This window comes from Saccostrea cucullata, unplaced genomic scaffold (genome assembly GCF_032062105.1).
Source record: "Saccostrea cucullata isolate Sc308-1 unplaced genomic scaffold, CSIRO_AGI_Scuc_v1 ctg16230, whole genome shotgun sequence".
Classification (NCBI taxonomy): Eukaryota; Metazoa; Mollusca; class Bivalvia; order Ostreida; family Ostreidae; genus Saccostrea; species Saccostrea cuccullata.
The window spans coordinates 1-19,467 of record NW_026923271.1 but is presented as its reverse complement, the minus strand read 5'-3'; the positions used below and the strand labels follow the sequence as shown (position 1 = coordinate 19,467).

The 19,467-nt window shown below is 33.8% G+C and overlaps 1 protein-coding gene across 1 annotated transcript; it reads right to left on the bottom strand.

Moving 5' to 3' along the window:
* Positions 1–4,779: 4,779 nt before the first annotated feature.
* Positions 4,780–6,279, bottom strand: LOC134263606 (uncharacterized). The gene has a single exon (XM_062745991.1). It carries the CDS (start codon positions 6,277–6,279, stop codon positions 4,780–4,782), a length of 1,500 nt encoding a protein of 499 aa, XP_062601975.1.
* Between the last annotated feature and the right edge of the window lie 13,188 nt (positions 6,280–19,467).

The following is a 19,467-nucleotide window of genomic DNA, read 5'->3' as shown; positions in this document are numbered from 1 at the left end:
AGTTGGCTTTGGTTCTCTGATCATTGTATTGGGCTCAGACAAAATGTGAACAATTGAGAGATGGCAATGTTTGCTTACCTAATTTATATCCTTTAAAATCATACAAGCAAACAATTATCACTGTTTTTTTTTATGATATGTATAAAGATTTAGCCACCAATGAGTTACAATATTCATCTCATCCTTTGGCTCAGTGAATGTTGTACTCCTTAGAACTAGAAGGTTAAATCATCTTATTCACTTCAAAAACCACAATATCAGTATATTGTTGAGGGTAATAAGCATTAAAAAAATTACTCACAAAAACCACTGTCAACCTTAGCTTTTCTTGGTAAACAATGGTTTTTCTCCTAATCTATATATGACTAATCTATATAATTATGATACTTATATAATATCTATTACTGTTCATACTATGGAGGCAGGAGTAATTGAATTTATACAAGATTTATAAATGTTATCAAGTATATGGTGCAGTGCAAACCTTCATCTTAGTCCCAAGATTGTCAAAATGTGAGTACATCTTATTTTTAACTGATAGGTAAATAGTAGGGTTTAACATATCTTGGTCGTTTAAGACTAAAGGCATGTTCTTACATTACTAATAACAATCCGTTCTTTCATAGACTTATATAATTGGTACTTACTAAGTTTCCCCCCTTAAAGCTAAGAGTTGTTAGAGACATGCATTTCCTTTTGTATGTGAATGTTTAAGCTCTAATGAGACCTTGTACCAATGAACAAAGGATTTAACACCACGACTGGAGTCCATGATTTGACTCCCTCTGATGTATCTAATTTGGTAATGTTTTTATTTTTTAAAATGTTTACTTTACAGATTCACTTATTAATGGTTTATTTTTTTATGAATACAAAATGTTTTACATATAATGTTAAAATTAATTAATACAAATTGCTCAATTTATATTGCACAAAATTAATCACCTTTAACTCTCAAACTTGGTAAAAATGAAATTGTGTATTTTATGAGGAAGCCAGTCTTCTTGCCATCCTTCGCCTTATATTCTAAATGACTGTAGCGATTGCAAACTGTGCAAATCACCTCTCTGGTCTTTATGATTATATATAATGTTGGAAGCCTTCAATATATAACCTTTTAGATCATCACAACAAAAATGTTTCTGTAAAAGTTACATGTGATCTTCATTAAAAAGATGATTTCTTTCATATCTATTACTTAAGGAATAACTGTCTGATTTTTTTAATTCATGATGTGATCAATCGAGTGGCTTGGGTGATAATTTGCATAAATACCGAAGGCATTTATGCATAAAATTATCACGCAAGCCAATCGATTGATCATCATCATGAAATCGAAATATATTAAGACAGTTATTCCTTATATTTACATGCTTTTGATTCCGCCAATCCACATGCCACAAGCCCCACTTCTGTCTCTATTTGTCCCGCCCTGCACATGATTTTTGTTTAACCGTGCCTATCGATGAACCAGTACATTTATGTAGAAATCGTTTAAAGTAAAAAACAAGTATGTTTTTTTTTAAAATTTAAATGTGTAAAAAATAGTTCAAAATATTTCTAGATTCACCTCTCTCTCTCGCTCGCTCTTTCTCTTTCTCTCTCTCTCTCTTTCTCAATATTTGGGTTGCATTGTTCATTCTTAATTAACATTTACAACACGACATATCTCCAATAATATATAATTATATATACAGTTAAATCTCTTAAACTCAAACTTGTAAATTGTAAATACATGTAGTTGTACATTAACTGGGAAAGATTTAACCATACATTGTAGGGCAAAACAAATGTGTATGGGTGATTCTTAAAATGTCCATCCTCTTTTCCATTTTTATCATCTTCTATGCCATTCATTATCAGGTATTTATTTGATGGTCATAGTTCCCACCCCACCCCCCCCCCCTAAAAAAAATGGATAGCTGGTAATTCTGGGAAAACACTCCCTAAATTGTAGGTCGATAGCCGGCGGAAGCATAGAAAGTGGGGGCTCTAATTGAAAGGGGGGGGGGCTAAACCAACAAAAAAGGTAAACCCCAATTTTAAATACCTATATTATGTCCATCTTTGCAAAAAAGTGGGAGGGGGATTCAGCCTTTCCGACGTCTATCCATGGTTTCAAGGAGCTTGGAAATTGAACATGGTCGAATTTATAGTGAATTTTTTATTTGAAAATTTTGAGCATGTTTACTTTATTCTTTGCAGTAACCTAAAAACGTGATTTATATCATACCACAAATGCTGTTAATGAATGAAAGGCCGTTTAACTTATCAAATTTTGTGTGTGCACATGGTGAGGCATGCTTTATCAAGTGAGCACTTCCGGTTTTGACACGAACCATCGCTTGGCAAAGATTTTATTTATGCATTGAACTTTGAGAGTGAAAATTGTTGCCCCACTTTCAACAGGCACGTTGTATTGCAGTCAAAGAAGGTGAGTGGTAATATCGTTAAAAGCAAATGGCAATAGAAGTTCGACACCCCCCCCCCCCCATCACACACACACATACACAGAGTAGTATTTTAGCTATTTTGTCTGTCAAGGTTTTTCAGGGCTAATTTTTTTCCTTCCAAATAGCCCCCTCCCTACTTTTAATTTGCTTCTGTTTTGAGGAGAAAGTAAAGCCTAAAGCATATACCAGTACTTATAACCGTTGTTGTTTATGAAATCAGTTTGAACATCTTTAAAAACGCTTTCTTATCGACTATGATAACGTATTTTGTATTTCAATTTGTGTGTGGTGGTGGTCGGGGGAGGGGGGGGGGGTAATTGGTAAGCCGTTACATGGCAAATGAAAAATACAGACAAAATCAATAAAAGATATTAAACGAGAGGAAAAAGAGAAAGGGGATTTCCTACAAATATTTTGAAGCAAAATGAAATTAATTTTAAAACAATATAATTAAAACAAAATATTTTATACTTGACTTCATTTTCTTTCTTTTTTTAGATAATTTTTTTTTACGAAATGGTGTACAGCAGTTTATTATTTAATACAAAAATTGCTATTTGCTATTTTCTAATGCATGGACTGTGGCTTATTTAACCCCAAACAGATATGGAAATTGTATTAAATGGTCTAAATTTTCGAACTCGATCTACTTTCTCTCGATACGCATGTTAGTGTATTTTATTTATTATTATTTATTATTTATTAAATCACATGCGGGGTGCTACGTAGAGACATCGCGGAAGCACTTGGATTAGCGTCCAGTAAAAAACATGTAAATATAATGAATAACTGTCAGATTTTTTGAATTCATGTACAACGATGATCAATCGATTGGCTTGCGTGATAATTTTATACACAAACGCCTTCGGCGAATTATTCTACGAGATTGATCACATCATGAAATCAAAAAATTGACAGTATAATTGTTCTTTGATTCAAGACAATTTTTAAAACGTATTTGGCAGCGCCCTAATTACGTTGGGAAATCTTAGTCCTGATATTGTGACGATGAAATTCTCAAAATATTTGCCTCTAAACGAAAATGATTTATTCTTATTCAGAGATGCATTTGTAATACAGAAACCTTTGAAGTCTTAGGCGTTTTGACTTAGTCTCTAAAACTCAATATTGTTATTTTTTATTTGTTATCACATGTTTACTTACTCAGTAACCTAAAAACGTGATTTAGAAGATGGAGGATACGAGTAGTTTAAGAAAAGAAGAAAGTTATTTTTAGCTTTTGAATTTATTACTCATGTTCCTAATGACAAGATAAAATAGAAGTTATGTTCATGTGTTCAATCGAAGTTAGTTTCAAATAAAAATTAAGAAAAGGTAATTAAGTAACAAGAATTATAGAAATAAAAAAATAAGTATGAAAAGAATAATTAATGTTATAATAACAACTAAGCTTCATGAAATGTTTCAACCGCATTAGACGTTAAACAACAATTAATCAATCTAAAACCACATAAAAACTAGGACTGAACATATCATTGTAATAATAAAGTAAGTCAAACTATACGTTGTAGATCTATAGCAATGTTACATTTAGTTATAAAAAAGTCATAACAAATAAGCTTGAACTTGAACCATATTTGTACAACGTCAGTTTCTGCTATTGAAGGAAGCGTTTGTACTTCAATAGCGTTTCCTGACAATGATATTTCACTAAAAACAGGTGTCAACATTACAGGAGAAAAAAACAGCATTAAAATATGCTTTTGTTAAAAAAAAAACCCCAAACACACACACCTTCTCTCACACACATGCACATACAGGAGGAAAGATTCAGGTTATTTTTTAAATATACTTTTTCTTACCGACATGCAGAACATCAGTAATACAATCAAAATCAAGAATAAACTTAATAACATTGATTAAATGTCTGGATTATCAAAATAAATGTTTTCTCTGTATATTTATCTTCCTTTGATAGGTTTAAACATTTTACAAATACTTACAAATATATTTTATTTGCAAAGGAAATCTTAATAATAAGGGAATGCAATTTATTTTCAGAAACGAAACTTTTTAAAGGCCCTTTGACTATAACTAGAAAGAAGTATATTTGTTCATCTTCGTTGAATGATACTTCATACAATGAAAACATTCTGGTTTTTACTTTCACATCGATATTCAATGATTTATTAATTTCACCACTGTTTTTACTTGGAATTATTATTATTAAATGATCATATCACTGTTTCTTCTTACATATGTAACTATGTTTATTTTAAGTCAAAACAGAAATTACAAAAGGGTATTGGAATGAATAGCACATTTGATTCATGTAATGGACATGTTTTGTCCTCAAACTTCCTTTTCAGTCTAAATACTTTATTCTCTTAACCTTTCCTGAATTGCATTCTCCCACCATTAATTCCCCCTCCCTAACGACACACACGGCCCGTGGATCCCGTATCCCCTGATCAGGAATGATGTACCTCAGGAATAGACCGTCCCTGTCCAGCATGTGAATTTTGTTGCTTAGATAGTCAGTGATGATGATGTGACGCATACTGTCTGTGGTAAGGGATCCTCCATGAATATTTTCCTTTAAAGCTTTGTTCCCTTTGTAGGAGAACCTGAATATCCCGAACTTGTCAACGACTGTGATGGCTTTTTTATCCCAGTCTGCTACACAAACGTCGCCATTACCATTCTCTACTACGTAATTTGTTTTTCCAAACAAAGGCTGGTACTGGGAGTCGTACTGGATTTCCTGCAGCACGTCACAGGAAATGCTGTATCTTACGACCTTTGATTCTGTTTCATCTGAAGTCCGAAGACAGACGAGGAAGTCCAGTGCTGCGGTACAGGTCATACCATAGGGTTTCCACTCTTTAGTACAGAACAATGTTTCTTCTTTACCGTTTATAAACTTCTTCACGGTATTGTCATTTCTATTGGCATACACTGCATGTCCATCATGCAGGGACAGATACCCTCCATAATCTGTGATAGGGACTGTGTTGTGGAGACGTCCCTGGAAATCAAACAGTTTGAGCTCATAACTATATCCTCCTACCCACACTCTGTCGTCATCGAAGGGGACCAAATCATATAGCCGGGTCTCGTTTTCTTTGTTGGCTGGGGGAACTCTGTTATCAAAGACGGACAAGACTGTAGGGACATCTAGAGCTTGTCGTAATGAGGTTTTTTCTTCTTGTGTCAGATCACCAATAGGTAGTTTTTGCGATTCTAGTGTATTAATGAAGCCAAAATGCGAAGTTGTAAAGTTTTCATCGAACAAACAAGGCTGAAAGCATGCTGGTAGTGTTTCTTCTATATAGGTTGGCAACTGCTGATTTTCAAATTCAAGCTGAAGTTCCATTAACCCAAAAATATCTTTGGATTTTGCCAAGCTTAGGTCTGTTTGATTAAGGATTTTCAATTTCTTAAGTGTTTCTTCAAGTTCTTTCCTTTGCTTCAATAATATTCCTGCATGCTTTTCTTGCAATACATCCAAGTCTTTGAGCAGTTGGGTCTCTGCTTTATCAATCTCCTGATGCCACTCTCTTGCATGGGCTGAAATATGAAATCTCGTCTGTTTGTAGATATTTGGAAGAGCCGCCGATCTTTTAGCTATATGATTGAGAATTTTCTCTATTTCAGATTGTATCGACTGTACCCGTTCATTTTCTTTCGTTATAAAATCGGACAATGTGTCGATCTTCTCTGATAATTCACAAATTTCATGTGTTTTATGTTTGATTGATACACATAAAACACAGATGGGAATATCACAAGATTCGCAGAAGGCTTTACACTCTTGCTTTGGATGGGCAGAGCATTCTGTACCCTCGGGTTTATTTTCTTTCATAATAATTTGTTACTTCATGACCTTTTACTGATTTGATAAGCACGTGGGGGACCCTACACATGTGTTGCATAATTTGACAGCACATCTCTTGCATTTGAAGTTGACAGGACTTTTACAAACATCGCATTCTAGGTAATGTTGTCCTCGCCTTGAAATTGATGTAGCCATCCTTTCATCTTTAAAATAAATAGAGAATGTTGTAAATTTTGAAGGCTAGAATGACTTTTTTCAAAGCATGTATTCAAGAGATTTATTTTAATGCTCCGAAATCTCGTTTGAACTTGTTTTATTTACTGGTAATTTGGTTGTCATTAAAAATTATGAATAATACTAATAATGAATCATTCTACAAAATATACTGCCAGTGTATTAATTTTTATATGAAAGTTTGAGTAGATGACTTAATACAAAACTGAATACAAAACCAATACTGATTTATTTTAAAACAACACCCCTGACGTAGTGATCAGACACTGCTTATCTTAATTGAATCCTGTTATTGTAAACTCTGCCTACACTTGATGATTGACATTACTCTACACATGCTTCGGGGACTTTATCTGAAGTGTTTCTATGGATGTCGCGTGAATACTGTTCTACCGGGTATATTTAACATATGTTTACTTAAGGTAGGATTCTTCTCTGGTTTCTGACTAGATGAAACATTCAATGTATACTTGCTAACATGTCTTATATATTGAGGTGTAAGGGATTTAAAAGACCATATTTTTCTTTCTTCATCACAATTGTACAACTTTAAATAGAAATGGTAAACTGCATTTGAAAACTAGCAGGGACTATATTTTTGGCGGAATGGTGGCGTATGAAAATATCTTCTTTTCTGCCTCTCAAAATTTTAATAGAACAATGAATTTAGTTATAATTTTTAGACAATCGAAGACTTGGAGAAATTTTCAAATGTAAGTTAAATTAATAATGAGGGACTAAACTTTCAAAATATATCAAATAAATATGATTTTTCAAACAAACTAGAACTTTGTTAGCTTTTAAACGTTTCCTATCAAAGCGCAGATTTGAGCCAAAAATCCATAAAAAGTATTTTTCTCTCTTAGTAACCGATCAAAACGTTTCGTTCTTGTATCATTTTGAACATTTATAAGACTACTGTATTATATGTGAAAATAAGAAAAAGTTAAATATAGGAAGCATATGAAAATAACTAATATATCCTAAAAAATTAAGAAAAACAGAGAAAATTCGGATTAGCTAATATCCAGTTTAGTTAAATTATTTATGTAAATTTGGTAATATCATGCTATAAACCCGATATAGTAATATGTTTTTAAGCAAAAAGAACAATCTTTAAACTATTGAAATAGAAGTAGGTATCACATAATTAGCAACTGTATTTTTTTATTCTTAATGTCAAGGGAAAAGATAATGACCTTGACCTGACCTTGCCTCTAATATAAAACGGTCAAACTTAATCTCACTGATACTATCACTTACTGATATTGTCTTCTTGTTTTTGTGGAAATTTCATTTTTAAATATTAGAAATATGAGAAGAATCCTACCTTAAGTAACGATTATAGACAAAGCATAACAGAATTCCTTATGCATAAAGAGGAATGTAACATGGTGTCAGAAGTGATTGTGAACTTATGAAAAAATGCATTGTGAATGTATCATCTTTTATTCGGTGGTGAGAAATTAATTAAGTAAAGGAAAAAGTCCGAAAACTGTCCATTCTGTGAGAGAAAGAACTGTTCGTCAGGCCTGAAGGGCCGAGAATAGTTCTTTCTCTCACAGACAGGACAGTTTGAGGACTTTGTCCTACCAGAAGGTCATTTTAACCAACCTCCGGAGATGGACTTCTCTCACGAAGGAATTTTAGCGGAAAAGTGGAAAAGATGGAAACAAACCATGGATCAATATGTAAATGTTGCCCCCACTGACCAAAGTGGAAAAAAAAGTGCAAAGCTCTTTTATACATTATTGGTCAAGAGGGAAGCATTCGCACTTGCTGTTGATGATGTTGACAAACTGGATGTTTTAATCAAGAAATTTGAAGATTCCTGCATCCCAAAACAAATATGTTAGTTGTTAGACACAGATTCAACACTAGAGTATAAGGACCTCGTGAAAGCATTGACCAGTACAAGACTGTTGCTTTGAAGACCTCGGGGACGGCTAAATATTTTAGACAGAATTGCATGTGGAACAACTTCATAAAGAGTGAAAGAAAGATCGACCTTTACGGCTGAAAAATCTCAGTTTAGAGAAAGCTGTGAGCTTGTGCCGAGAAGATGAAGAGCTCAAATAGCAAATCAAAACAATCAATAAAAAAGAAAAAGTTCGTGCTCTCAAAAGGAAATTTAGGAAACAAGGAAACGCTGGCAGTGGACAAAGGAAACAACAAACAAATCAAGTCAAGAAATGTACATTTGAAAAATGCAGAAAGAAACAAGAAAAACGAAATTGTCCAGCGTACGTGAAAGTATCTTATAACTGCAATGAATCAAATCATTTTTAGAAATTCTGTAGGTCGAAAGGATTCACAAAAAGAAGAGTGAATAATTTGCAAGAAAGTGTAGGCCTAAATGAATCTGAATGTGAGAATTACAACTTCTTCGTCGGAGCGGTCAACAAAAAACTGAAATATCTGACAATTCCTGTTTCACAAGGTTCAAAGTTCAAGGTAAGACAATTAAGTTCAAAATTGACAATGGATTCCATGTCAACATTACTTTCAACTAGAATCGCCAAAGGTTAGGGTTTAAAACTGAATAATGTCAAACTCAAAAGAACAAAAACAACATTAATTGGAGCTACTCAGGAGACAGCCGACTACATCTACAAAACAAGAAACTTGAATTCTTTGTAAAAGAAACCAGTTTCCATTGTTAGGATTAAAAGCATCGAATATATTAATTGTGACTTATTCATGTCGTCTTGAGCGTTCAGTCCGAAATTGAAAATCAAATCAAACATTTCTCAAAGTATATTTTGGCATAGCATCTCTGAAAATACTCTCTCAGTTTCAACTACTCTACATCCATTCTCCAAGAAAAAATACCTACAAATTTACGTGACAGACTCAAAACAACTCCTGAAGAAATGGAAAAATTGTGACTGAAAAACCAAAGTCATAGAAAACCAAGAGTACTAGTACGCCTTGATCCAAGATCCCTAAATCGTGAAATCAAAAGGGGAACATTATGAACATCCTACCATAGAGGACCATATTACCAAACGTATGTCAGGAGCAAAGTACATGAGCAAAATTGACTGTAATCATAGATACTGCAAAATGCCTTTAGACAGAGAAAGTCAACTTTTGAATCTCCATTTGGTAGATACTGTTTTCTACGAGTGCCATTTGGGATAAATTCCATTTGGGATGAAGGCGTTGAGATTGGCAGAGATGGCATTCTAATTAGGGAAAAAAGAACATGATGACAGATTTCTAACAGTGCAACGCAAATGTCAAAAAGTAGGACTAACACTCAATCCTGAAAAATGCAAATTCAGAATAAAGGAGATTACCTACACTCGGTGCAGATGGACAAGACAAAGAAACAATTATCAAAGCAATTTCTGAAATGCCGTCACTAACAGACAAAACTCAAAACTTACTTGGAAATGAAAATTACCTGGTAAAATTTGTACCGAACATGTCAGCTGTGACAGACTCAATCAGAAAACTATTAAAAGATGAAAACGGAAATGAATTCATTTGGACAGTCACATGAACAAAATTCGGCATTCTCAAATACTGTGTACTAACTTTAATTCGCATGCGATAAATATTCGCGAGTTCCATATCAATATCAATTTCCACCAACCAATAATTTTAAGTATTAGTAGAGAATGTTTCCTAGGTGGCGAAAATTAGTTGTCGCGGATTGATATCAAACTAACGATTTGCGAATAAAAGATAACGCTAATAGTAGTTGGTTTACAGTACTTTGATGTCACAGTTAGCTGTGAGACATCTAACACTGGGTTGTGTGCAGTTCTCTTACAGGAAGGAATCTGAAAGCTTATGCCTCAAGATTTTTATCAGATGCAGAAACCCGTTATGCAAATATCATGAACATTGAAACAGAGTTGTTGGCAGTTTTATTTGATTTAGAGAGATTAAACCAATCCACATATGGCCGAGATGTTGTCGTGGAGTCAGATCAAAAACCCCTGGAGTCCACTAAGGAGACTCCCTGCCAACACTCCAAAAAAATGCTGTTAAGACTGTAAATATATAATTTCACGCTAATCTACAAACCCTGAGAAAAGACTTCATGCTGTCAAGAGCACTACTTAACAGATATGATGGACAGATAATCGAGGAGGAAATTGAATGTTTTGTCAACATGAATAAAAGTCTCTCTCATCAAGAGTTAAGGATTAAACAGGAAACAGAAAATGATGAAATCATGAATACATTGAAAACGCTCATAAAAACTGATGGCCAGTAGAATAGAAAAGTTTCAAAAAAAATTGATAACCTGTTTACAAGGTGAACTTGTTTACTTGGTAAACCCTGTGTTTATTTATTTTTTTTTTGGTCTCTAATCATATTGTGTTTATTACGAGTCTAGTATTAATACAAAACCAGCTAAAAAAATAATAAATGGATCTACCAGGATTTGAAAATTGGCCTCTCGCATGCTAAGCCTTGCCTCTGACCTTTGACCTCAAAATCTTTGGCCATATGGAGTTATTGTGTAAAATCCATTGCAAAAGAACAAATGCTTCTCGAGATATCGCGTGGAACCGAAAGCGTTATATGCAAAGACAGAACTACAGATAGACAGACGGACGGACGCACAGACCAGAATCAATATCCCCAACTTTCAGCGGGGGGCAATAAGGAGTGAAATCAAGTTATTTAGCACTGTATGTTAACAACTACATTTCTATTGTAAAGAACGAAATATACTCTATACGAATTATAAGACTAAAAAATTAAGAACGACTTCATCATTTGTTACAAACCTCATCATGGCCAACCCTCCGCCTTCAACATGCAGTTAACTAACATCTTCCAACGGCAAAAAGTGAAGCGGATCTTATATCAACATAAACCATGGTTGAACGAGCAGGTGCATCCATGTACTTTATTTGTTGTAAGTTACCTGCATCCAAAATTTAATTATAAAATTATTTATACATCTATGACTTAATGTTACTGAGATTGTTTCCATTTAAATTTTAATTATCAAATAACAAATTATTTGATTCAATATTTCATGTACCCTTTTGTGGCCTTATGAACATCTTTATATCATGTCACATGACTAAAAGGCGTAAAATATTATCATTTTTGTCTCAAAGATACAGATATCTAAATTTAGCTTATATCTTTTTTTTCTAAACAGGGAAGTTGTGAAATTTAATTATTCAAGTAGTTTGCAATTTTAGTCTTTTATCAGAAGGGGATGGGGAAATACACGAACCCTATGAAAAAATCAAAATAGTGTTGGAAAAGGCGAAAGTTAAAATTGAAAAAAAAAAATGTTGATTCGAACCACGACTCTTAATGGTGGGAAAAAAAAAGATGTAAATTTTATATTGACGTTTTAAAAAAGTTTGTTGAGGGAACGTGTAAAATTTGTTCTAAAAATATAAATTGAGACCTTTATTAAATATTCGTAGCATATCATAACGGAAAATATTCCCCGAGTAAAAGTATGCGATGAGGCTAAAATTCCAAGATATTAAATTAATGTGCAGATTTGCCGAATTTTCTGCTAAATATCCTTCCACCACAAGAAATAGTCCCTCAAAAATCTTGCTTCCTTGTGGATTTTTGAGCAGTTTTTTCATTGAATGCAGGATGATTTACATTGTTAAATTTTGATATGTTATAAAAAATGAATTATAGTAAATAGTTTTGAAGTAAGAGTTTCTGCGTGAACTTTTCTAAAAAGCTGAAGAGTGACATATTTAGCTTTATACCTTAATATCCAGAAGCAGAGAGCAGAGAACATTTTCAAAGAATTAATGCATTTTACTACTTGTATATATAATCAATATACCCCCCCCCCCAACACCAGAACCCCTGGCCCAAGGGCCATGAAATTCACAATTTTAGAAGAGACATCCTTTCTCATCATAACTGTGTATGTTATTAGTTTATCTAATACTCAGGAGTAGGAAGCTTTTCAAAGAATGAAGGGGTCCTGATCCTCTACAATGAATTTTACTTGAAATTTCTAATATTGATTTTCATGAACAACAATAACATTAGAGCCACATGGAAATTAGTCTGAAGCATGAAACGCTGCTTACTAGTATTTTTCAGAAATGATTTTTATGTCAAATGATGATTATGAAGAAATGTCAACACAGAGAACAGAAAGACTCGGTAATGATTTATAATCACAGCATAAAATTTAAAATATGAGGTGTATACATATGAAAAAAAAAAACTATCATACCTATCTAATTCACACTATAAAACATAATGAAGCGCTTCCTAAGTCAAAATGTTGTATGTGGTTGAAAGAAAAAAAATACCGGTACATCTGTGAGGAGTAATTATCCTTCTTCTACATATTTCTTCTGTCACAGGGTCATGGTCTTGTTCGAAGGATTCAAAACAAAACTGGTTCGGTCGTTTTACAATTTATTAATGGATATAAAGAAAAACCTAGAAAATAGAAAAACACTCTCACAAAACTCATACAAAACAATACACATAGACAAACATGAAACAAAAAGACATTTCAACATTTACGAAAAGTAATAATTAAATAAGATATTCAAACGACTGCCAGTAGATCGTTACATAAATTAAACAAGTAAATGAATTACAAGATAATGAACATCTTACCAGGCATCCAGTATTAAATCAGTAATATGTTATGCTGTACATCGATTGAATCGATCTTTTATGATATATATAGGCAATCTACTACCGTAAAGGCTGAAGAGCTTGGGGTGGGGATTTCGGCGGGTTTCTTACTTATACTGTGCACAAGTTAAGAGAGATAACTTTCAAAGTACAAAAAAAGACGTCTACTCGTATATAGTTTTCTTTTTTATCAGAGTTTCCTTATTGAGACCTTATTGAGTAGTTAATTTTATGAAATCTAACATATGATGGAAACATCATCATTCTTTTGCGACTTTTTCCTAATTTTTTTATGATATTTAAATCCAGTTTCAAAAGCCTTATGAAATGAATAAGCTAATTTTTAAGGACCATTTTAAAAATGTTTTAATGTAACATGTACAAACTACAGAATTTTTATTGGTATAACTTTTTTTTCAAATGAAGTGTCACAGTTGTAATATTGAATTACTGTCTGTTGTCTTGAATAGATTCCGTTTGCTCAAACTTTTTTTACAATTCTTAATATTTGCTGCTTGGCTACTCGTTTTTCCTTTGGAAAATCTCTTCTTAGAATTCTTGTTACAGTAACTTGAGACTGGGTTCGGTAATATAGTTTTAAAATAAGGGTAGCTCGTTCCTTTGATAAATCCATTTTTATTCAAAGACAGTTTTCAATTCAATATTATGAGGTAATTTTGTGACATCACAATTCCAAAAAAATTAGATATTTCCCCGCCATATTTTGCTACTATAAAATTGTATTTATTCAATTTATAACTTAAACAAAAAATCAAAGAAATTGGTCAAGGCATTTGTTTTTTATTTTTATTTTAAATGGTATCATATATTTTGGGACACCCTGTAAGAGGGTCGGTATCCCTTAATGCATTTTCAATATTTTCGATATAGCTACGCCCTAACACCAGAATCCCTGATTCTAGGGCCATGAAATTTATATTTTTTTAGGATGCACCCATACTCTTTATAGCTTTGTTCATAGTTCATTGGTTTAATATCCAGGAGCAGAGAAGATTTTCAAGGAATGAATGCATTTTTACTATAAAATCAATTTAACCCTGCCCTTACACCAAAGCCCCTGGTTCTGGGCCATGTAATTCACAAATTTGGTAGAGGACTCAATCCTCATTACAATCATGCGATTGCCAATAGTTTGACTGCTTGATGTCAAGGAGTACAGAAGAATAATAAAGAAGAAGATTGAATTCATTTTAGTGGTTTGGCCCCATCCCTCATGCCCCGGAATGGGGGGGGGGGCAGAGACCATGAAAATCATTATTTTTTATTCTTCTTCACCCATAGATTCTTTATTCCAAAATTAGTTGAAATTGGTTGAGCGGTAGCAGAGAAGAAGCTGATAATGTCCAAATGTTAACACATGACACACGACAACGGATAAAAATACGGCAATAATGATTGGATTCCCTAATGTGATCCAGCCCTTACCCCTAGGGATCATGATTTGTACACTACCCAAGGATGCTTCCACATAAGTTTCAGCTTTTCTGGTCCATCGATTCTTGAGAAATAGATTTTTAATTACCCCACTCTATTCTTGTCTTTTCTTGATTATCTCTCCTTAGAAAGGGGCTTGGCCCCTTCATTTGAACAATTCAAACTCTCCATTACCCAAAGCAATCAGTATCTATTTTGGATAAAATTGGCTCAGTGGTTCTTGAGAAGAAGTTGAAGTTGAAAGTGTGAAAAGTTTACAGATGGACGGACAAACGACGGACATTGGGTGATTAGGACAATGGATGGACGATGGACAATTAAGTGTAATCAGACAATGTAAGAGGCACAGGGGCCACATCTCTGACCTAAGCAACTGGCTAGGTTAAAGCAGAAATCATTTCAGTATTAAATATAATAATTATAAAAGTGGGTTCGAGAGAGGAGGGGGTTATTTCAACAAACAATTCCCAAGAATGCTTTTAAATTAATATGAGACATAATGTCTTTGCTGTTTATAAGAGGAAAATTTTCATTGATATAGCCTTTATTTTCCTTTGTTACTATCCACCGAACCTACACTACCAGAGGTTACTTCCTATAACTATGACCAATCACAGCTTTGTTGTTCTTGAGAAGAATTTTAGAGATTTTCCCCATGTATTCCTATGTTAAACTTTGATACCCTATTGTGGCCTCACCCTACCACCGGGGGTCATGATTTGAAAAAAAAGTCAAATCTACGTTACCAGAGGATACTTCCATATAACTATGACAAATCATGACTTCAATGTTCGTGAGAAAAAGATTTTCCCTATGTATTCCTATGTTAAAGTTTGATACCATTTTGTGGCCTCATCCTACCCATCAAGGGTCATAATTTGAACAAACTTTAAATGAAAGAAACATAGGTAATCAGAGATTACAGAGTTCACCTCAACGAATGTTGTCTTTAAGTAAGGCAAAGTCACACAATTACCCAACAAAAAGTGTACATCCAAAAATGCAAAATTTATGTAATTTTGACACATACAATAGACCTATATAAAAACTTCAAACTAGTTCTTCATCATGAAAATGTGATCAAAATCCAGCATCTGAATCAAGTTTAAGAGTTTTCATCCCTTGATGCATCATTTGGGCAAGTCTGTTTTTTTTTTAAACCTTATAGTTTCTTGGTGATAGACCTGCATCCATAACTTTTACCTGATCCATTATCTGGAAAATGTATGTCGAATTCAGCATCCGGAGCAAGTCCATTAGTATGCATCCTAAGATGTATCATCCATGCGAACTAGCACATCATAGGGATAATAGTTACTTAGAAATGAAACCTGCATAAAAATTTAACCTCTTCACTCATCCAGAAAAAATTGTAGATCATATTCAACATCTGAAGCCAGCCTGGTAGAATGCAACCTTAGATGTATCATCCATGCAAGTTTGGTCATTAAAGAGCTCATAGTTACTTGGAAATGAATCCTGCATCAAAAATTTAACCTGTTCACTCATCCAGAAAATGTAGGTCAGATTCAGCATCTGAAGCAAGTCTGACAGAATGCATCCTAAGATGTACCATCCATGCAAGTTTGGTCATTATAGGGCTCATTGTATCTTGGAAATGAACCCTGCACCAAAATCATTAACCTGTTCACTCAACTGGAAAATGTAGGTCAGATTCAGCATCTGATGCAAGTCTGGTAGTGTACATCCTTAGATGTATCATCCATGCAAGTTTGGTCTTATAGTTACTTGGAAATGAGACCTGCACCAAAAACATTAACCTTTTCACTCAACCGGAAAATGTAGGTCATATTCAGCTTCTGAAGCAAGTCTGGTAGTGTATATTCTTACATGTATCATCCATGCAAGTTTGGTCAACATAGGTCTTATAGTTACTTGCAAATGAGACCCTGCACCAAAAACTGCATCAAAAATGTTAACCTGCTCCAAAAACATTAACCTGGTCATTCCTTTGCTGAAATTGCAGCTTCTGAAACGTTGACTTGTACAATGAAACACATCAGAAGCATCTTCCATGCATGTCTAATCAATATAGGACATAGAAGTACTTAAAAACAAAACTGCTCCAAAAAACTTAACCTTAACCTGGGACGCCGACGCCGACACCGACGCCGACGCCGAGGGTATTACATAAGCTCCCCCGACTTCGATGAGGTGAGCTAAAAAGTGAGCAAGCTCACATACCCCCCCCCCCCTACTCCCCGAAAACTAGAAGTGCTGAAATCGCCAGGAATTTCCTGGTAATATGCACATCTACACATTGTGTCCTAAATATCTGCAAAGTTTGACGAAATTCTGTAAAGCGGTTATGAGAAGGTGCGCTGACAATCTGTTCATTTCTATATTCAAGGTATGGCCAAAAAATCTAAGTTGAAAAGTGCCGAAATTCCCAGAAAAATAATGGAATCGATATTTCCTGGTAATATGCACATATACACACTGTGTACTGAATATGTGCAAAGTTTGAGCAAATTATGTGCTGCGGTTTATGAGTAGTTGCGCTGACAAAATGTTCATCTCCTATTCAAGGTATTGCGAAAAAAATTGAGTTGAAAAGTGTCGAAATTCCTGGATAAAAATAAAGGAATCGAAATTATCTGGTATTATGCACATTTACACATTGTGTCCTAAATATCTTCAAAGTTTGAACAAATGCTGTGCAGCGGTTTATGAGGAGTTGCGCTGACAAAATGTTCATCTCCTATTCAAGGTATTGCCAAAAATTTGAGTTGAAAAGTGTCGAAATTCCTGGAAAAGATAAAGGAATCGAATTTATCTGGTATTATGCACATTTTCACATTGTGTCCTAAATATCTTCAAAGTTTGAACAAATGCTGTGCAGCGGTTTATGAGGAGTTGCGCTGACAATCTGTTCATCTCTATATAAAAGATATGGCCAAAAATCTAAGTGTAAAAATGTGGATATTCCCGGACAAAATAAAGGAATCGGAATTTCCCGGTAATATGCACATCTACACATTATGTCCTGATTATCTGCATAGTTTGACAAAATTCTGTTCAGCTGTTTAAGAGGAGTTGCGCTGTCAAATAAATAAAACTGACGGACTGACTGACCGACACACTGACTGACGGACGGGTCAAAAACATACCTTCCGCAACTTGTTGCGTAGGGGTATAACTACACTATTAAGAGTTTATCTTACTTGGCCCAGTGGTTCTTGCCTTAAGAAAATAAGATTCTTAAAGATTTTTCCTAGGTATTCCAATGTTAAAACATCAATACCTCATTGTGGCCCCACCCTACTCCAGGGATCATTATTGGTCTCTGACCAGCAGAGCTAAAAATGAAGTATGCTCAAAACTCATCTTAATGCTTAGTAACTTTTCGAGTGCAATGGAAAATATTTTAAATAAATGTATATGCTATCCCAAATATTTCGAGGATTTGTTAGAGTTGTTAGCCAGTCAGTACAGATTGGCTGAACAAATACTAGTACATGTACACGGCTTCTGGCTCACCTTTGGTTTTTTTTTTAAGAAAAATCTGAAGCCAATGAAGCATGTCCATTATTTTTTGTTCATACAAAGTAAAAGAAAGTTTATGAAGAAGAAAAACATTTCATATAATATTAAGATTCTAGATGATAAGGTATGCAGAGAACATGAAAAGGGTAAATTTAAACTGAAAGTTGTATATTTTAAACTCTGTGTTTAGACAATCTTATGAATTTTGACATAACAGATCTTAATCATGACAAAGATTTTGATGCAGTTTGTTTTAAACATGTCTCTTTGAAATGCTGTGTGATCCCAGAATTGCTTGGTGTTATTTATATTTAGAACTATCATTGTTACGCCATTTGTAATTTGAAAAACTTGAATGGAATTATGTTTCAGAAAAATGGGGATACATAAATGGTTAGGGGGTGCTATTTATTAAACTGATGAATGAAAAGTTGTGTTTCTTTAATTAAAGAATAAATTGATTATTGCTGGATTTTTTTTCGCAATTCTTCTTTCTATCAGCTAGTATCATTTTATGAAACTTCCTTTTTTTTGGTGCCAGGGTGCAAGAAAAGGTCTTGTTACAAAGAATAGACTTGTGAAGTATGAAAGTCCTAGCACCAATTATTAAAAAGTCATGGGCAAAGTTAAAATTTGTTAATCTTTAATAAACTCAATGGTCAAGATGTCAAATTAGTGGTATCTTAAAGGTAGTGTCACAAGGAATGCACCTATGAAATATGAAAGCCATAGCCCCATGCAGTCGTAGGTAATGGGCAAAGTTAAAGTTTTTTTTCTTCGCCTTTTTAAACTTTTTTTTTGACAAACAGTTAAAGAGACGGTGAGAATAATTAGGCCAAAAATTCAATCTTTAGTTTCTCTGGCCAAAAATTTCCAAATTTAATGCTGCAGACAATGTTTTTTTTCTTCTTCTCAGGTATTAGCCTATTATTACTTCTTTGTTCTTTTACATTAATTATAATATATACATGTACTCAGCTTTAAAATTAACAATATAAAAATAGCTAAGCAACTCTGTCGCACCCCACCCCCTTTGAAAAAGTTTGCAAGTTACTGTTCACATGGAGGCATCCCTTATCAAAGCTTGACATTTACTGTTCATACTACTGAGTGATGAATTACTGTAAATTCCTAAATATACGCGTGGAATTAATTATCGCGTAATTTCGTGAGGAGCATCAGTTGCGAAATAAAATTATTTGCTTTTACTTTTATGTTGCTAAAAACAATGTAAAATCTCTTGATGAACCGTCCATTCGCGAATTATTATTCTCATGATTTGACGTTGAAGAGGCCTTTCATGAAAATAAGTACTCACGAAAAATAAGGAATCTACAGTAATACATAGATAACTCACCTTAATTAAGCTCAAAAGATCATTGAAACAATACGGTTTGGAAGCAGAGG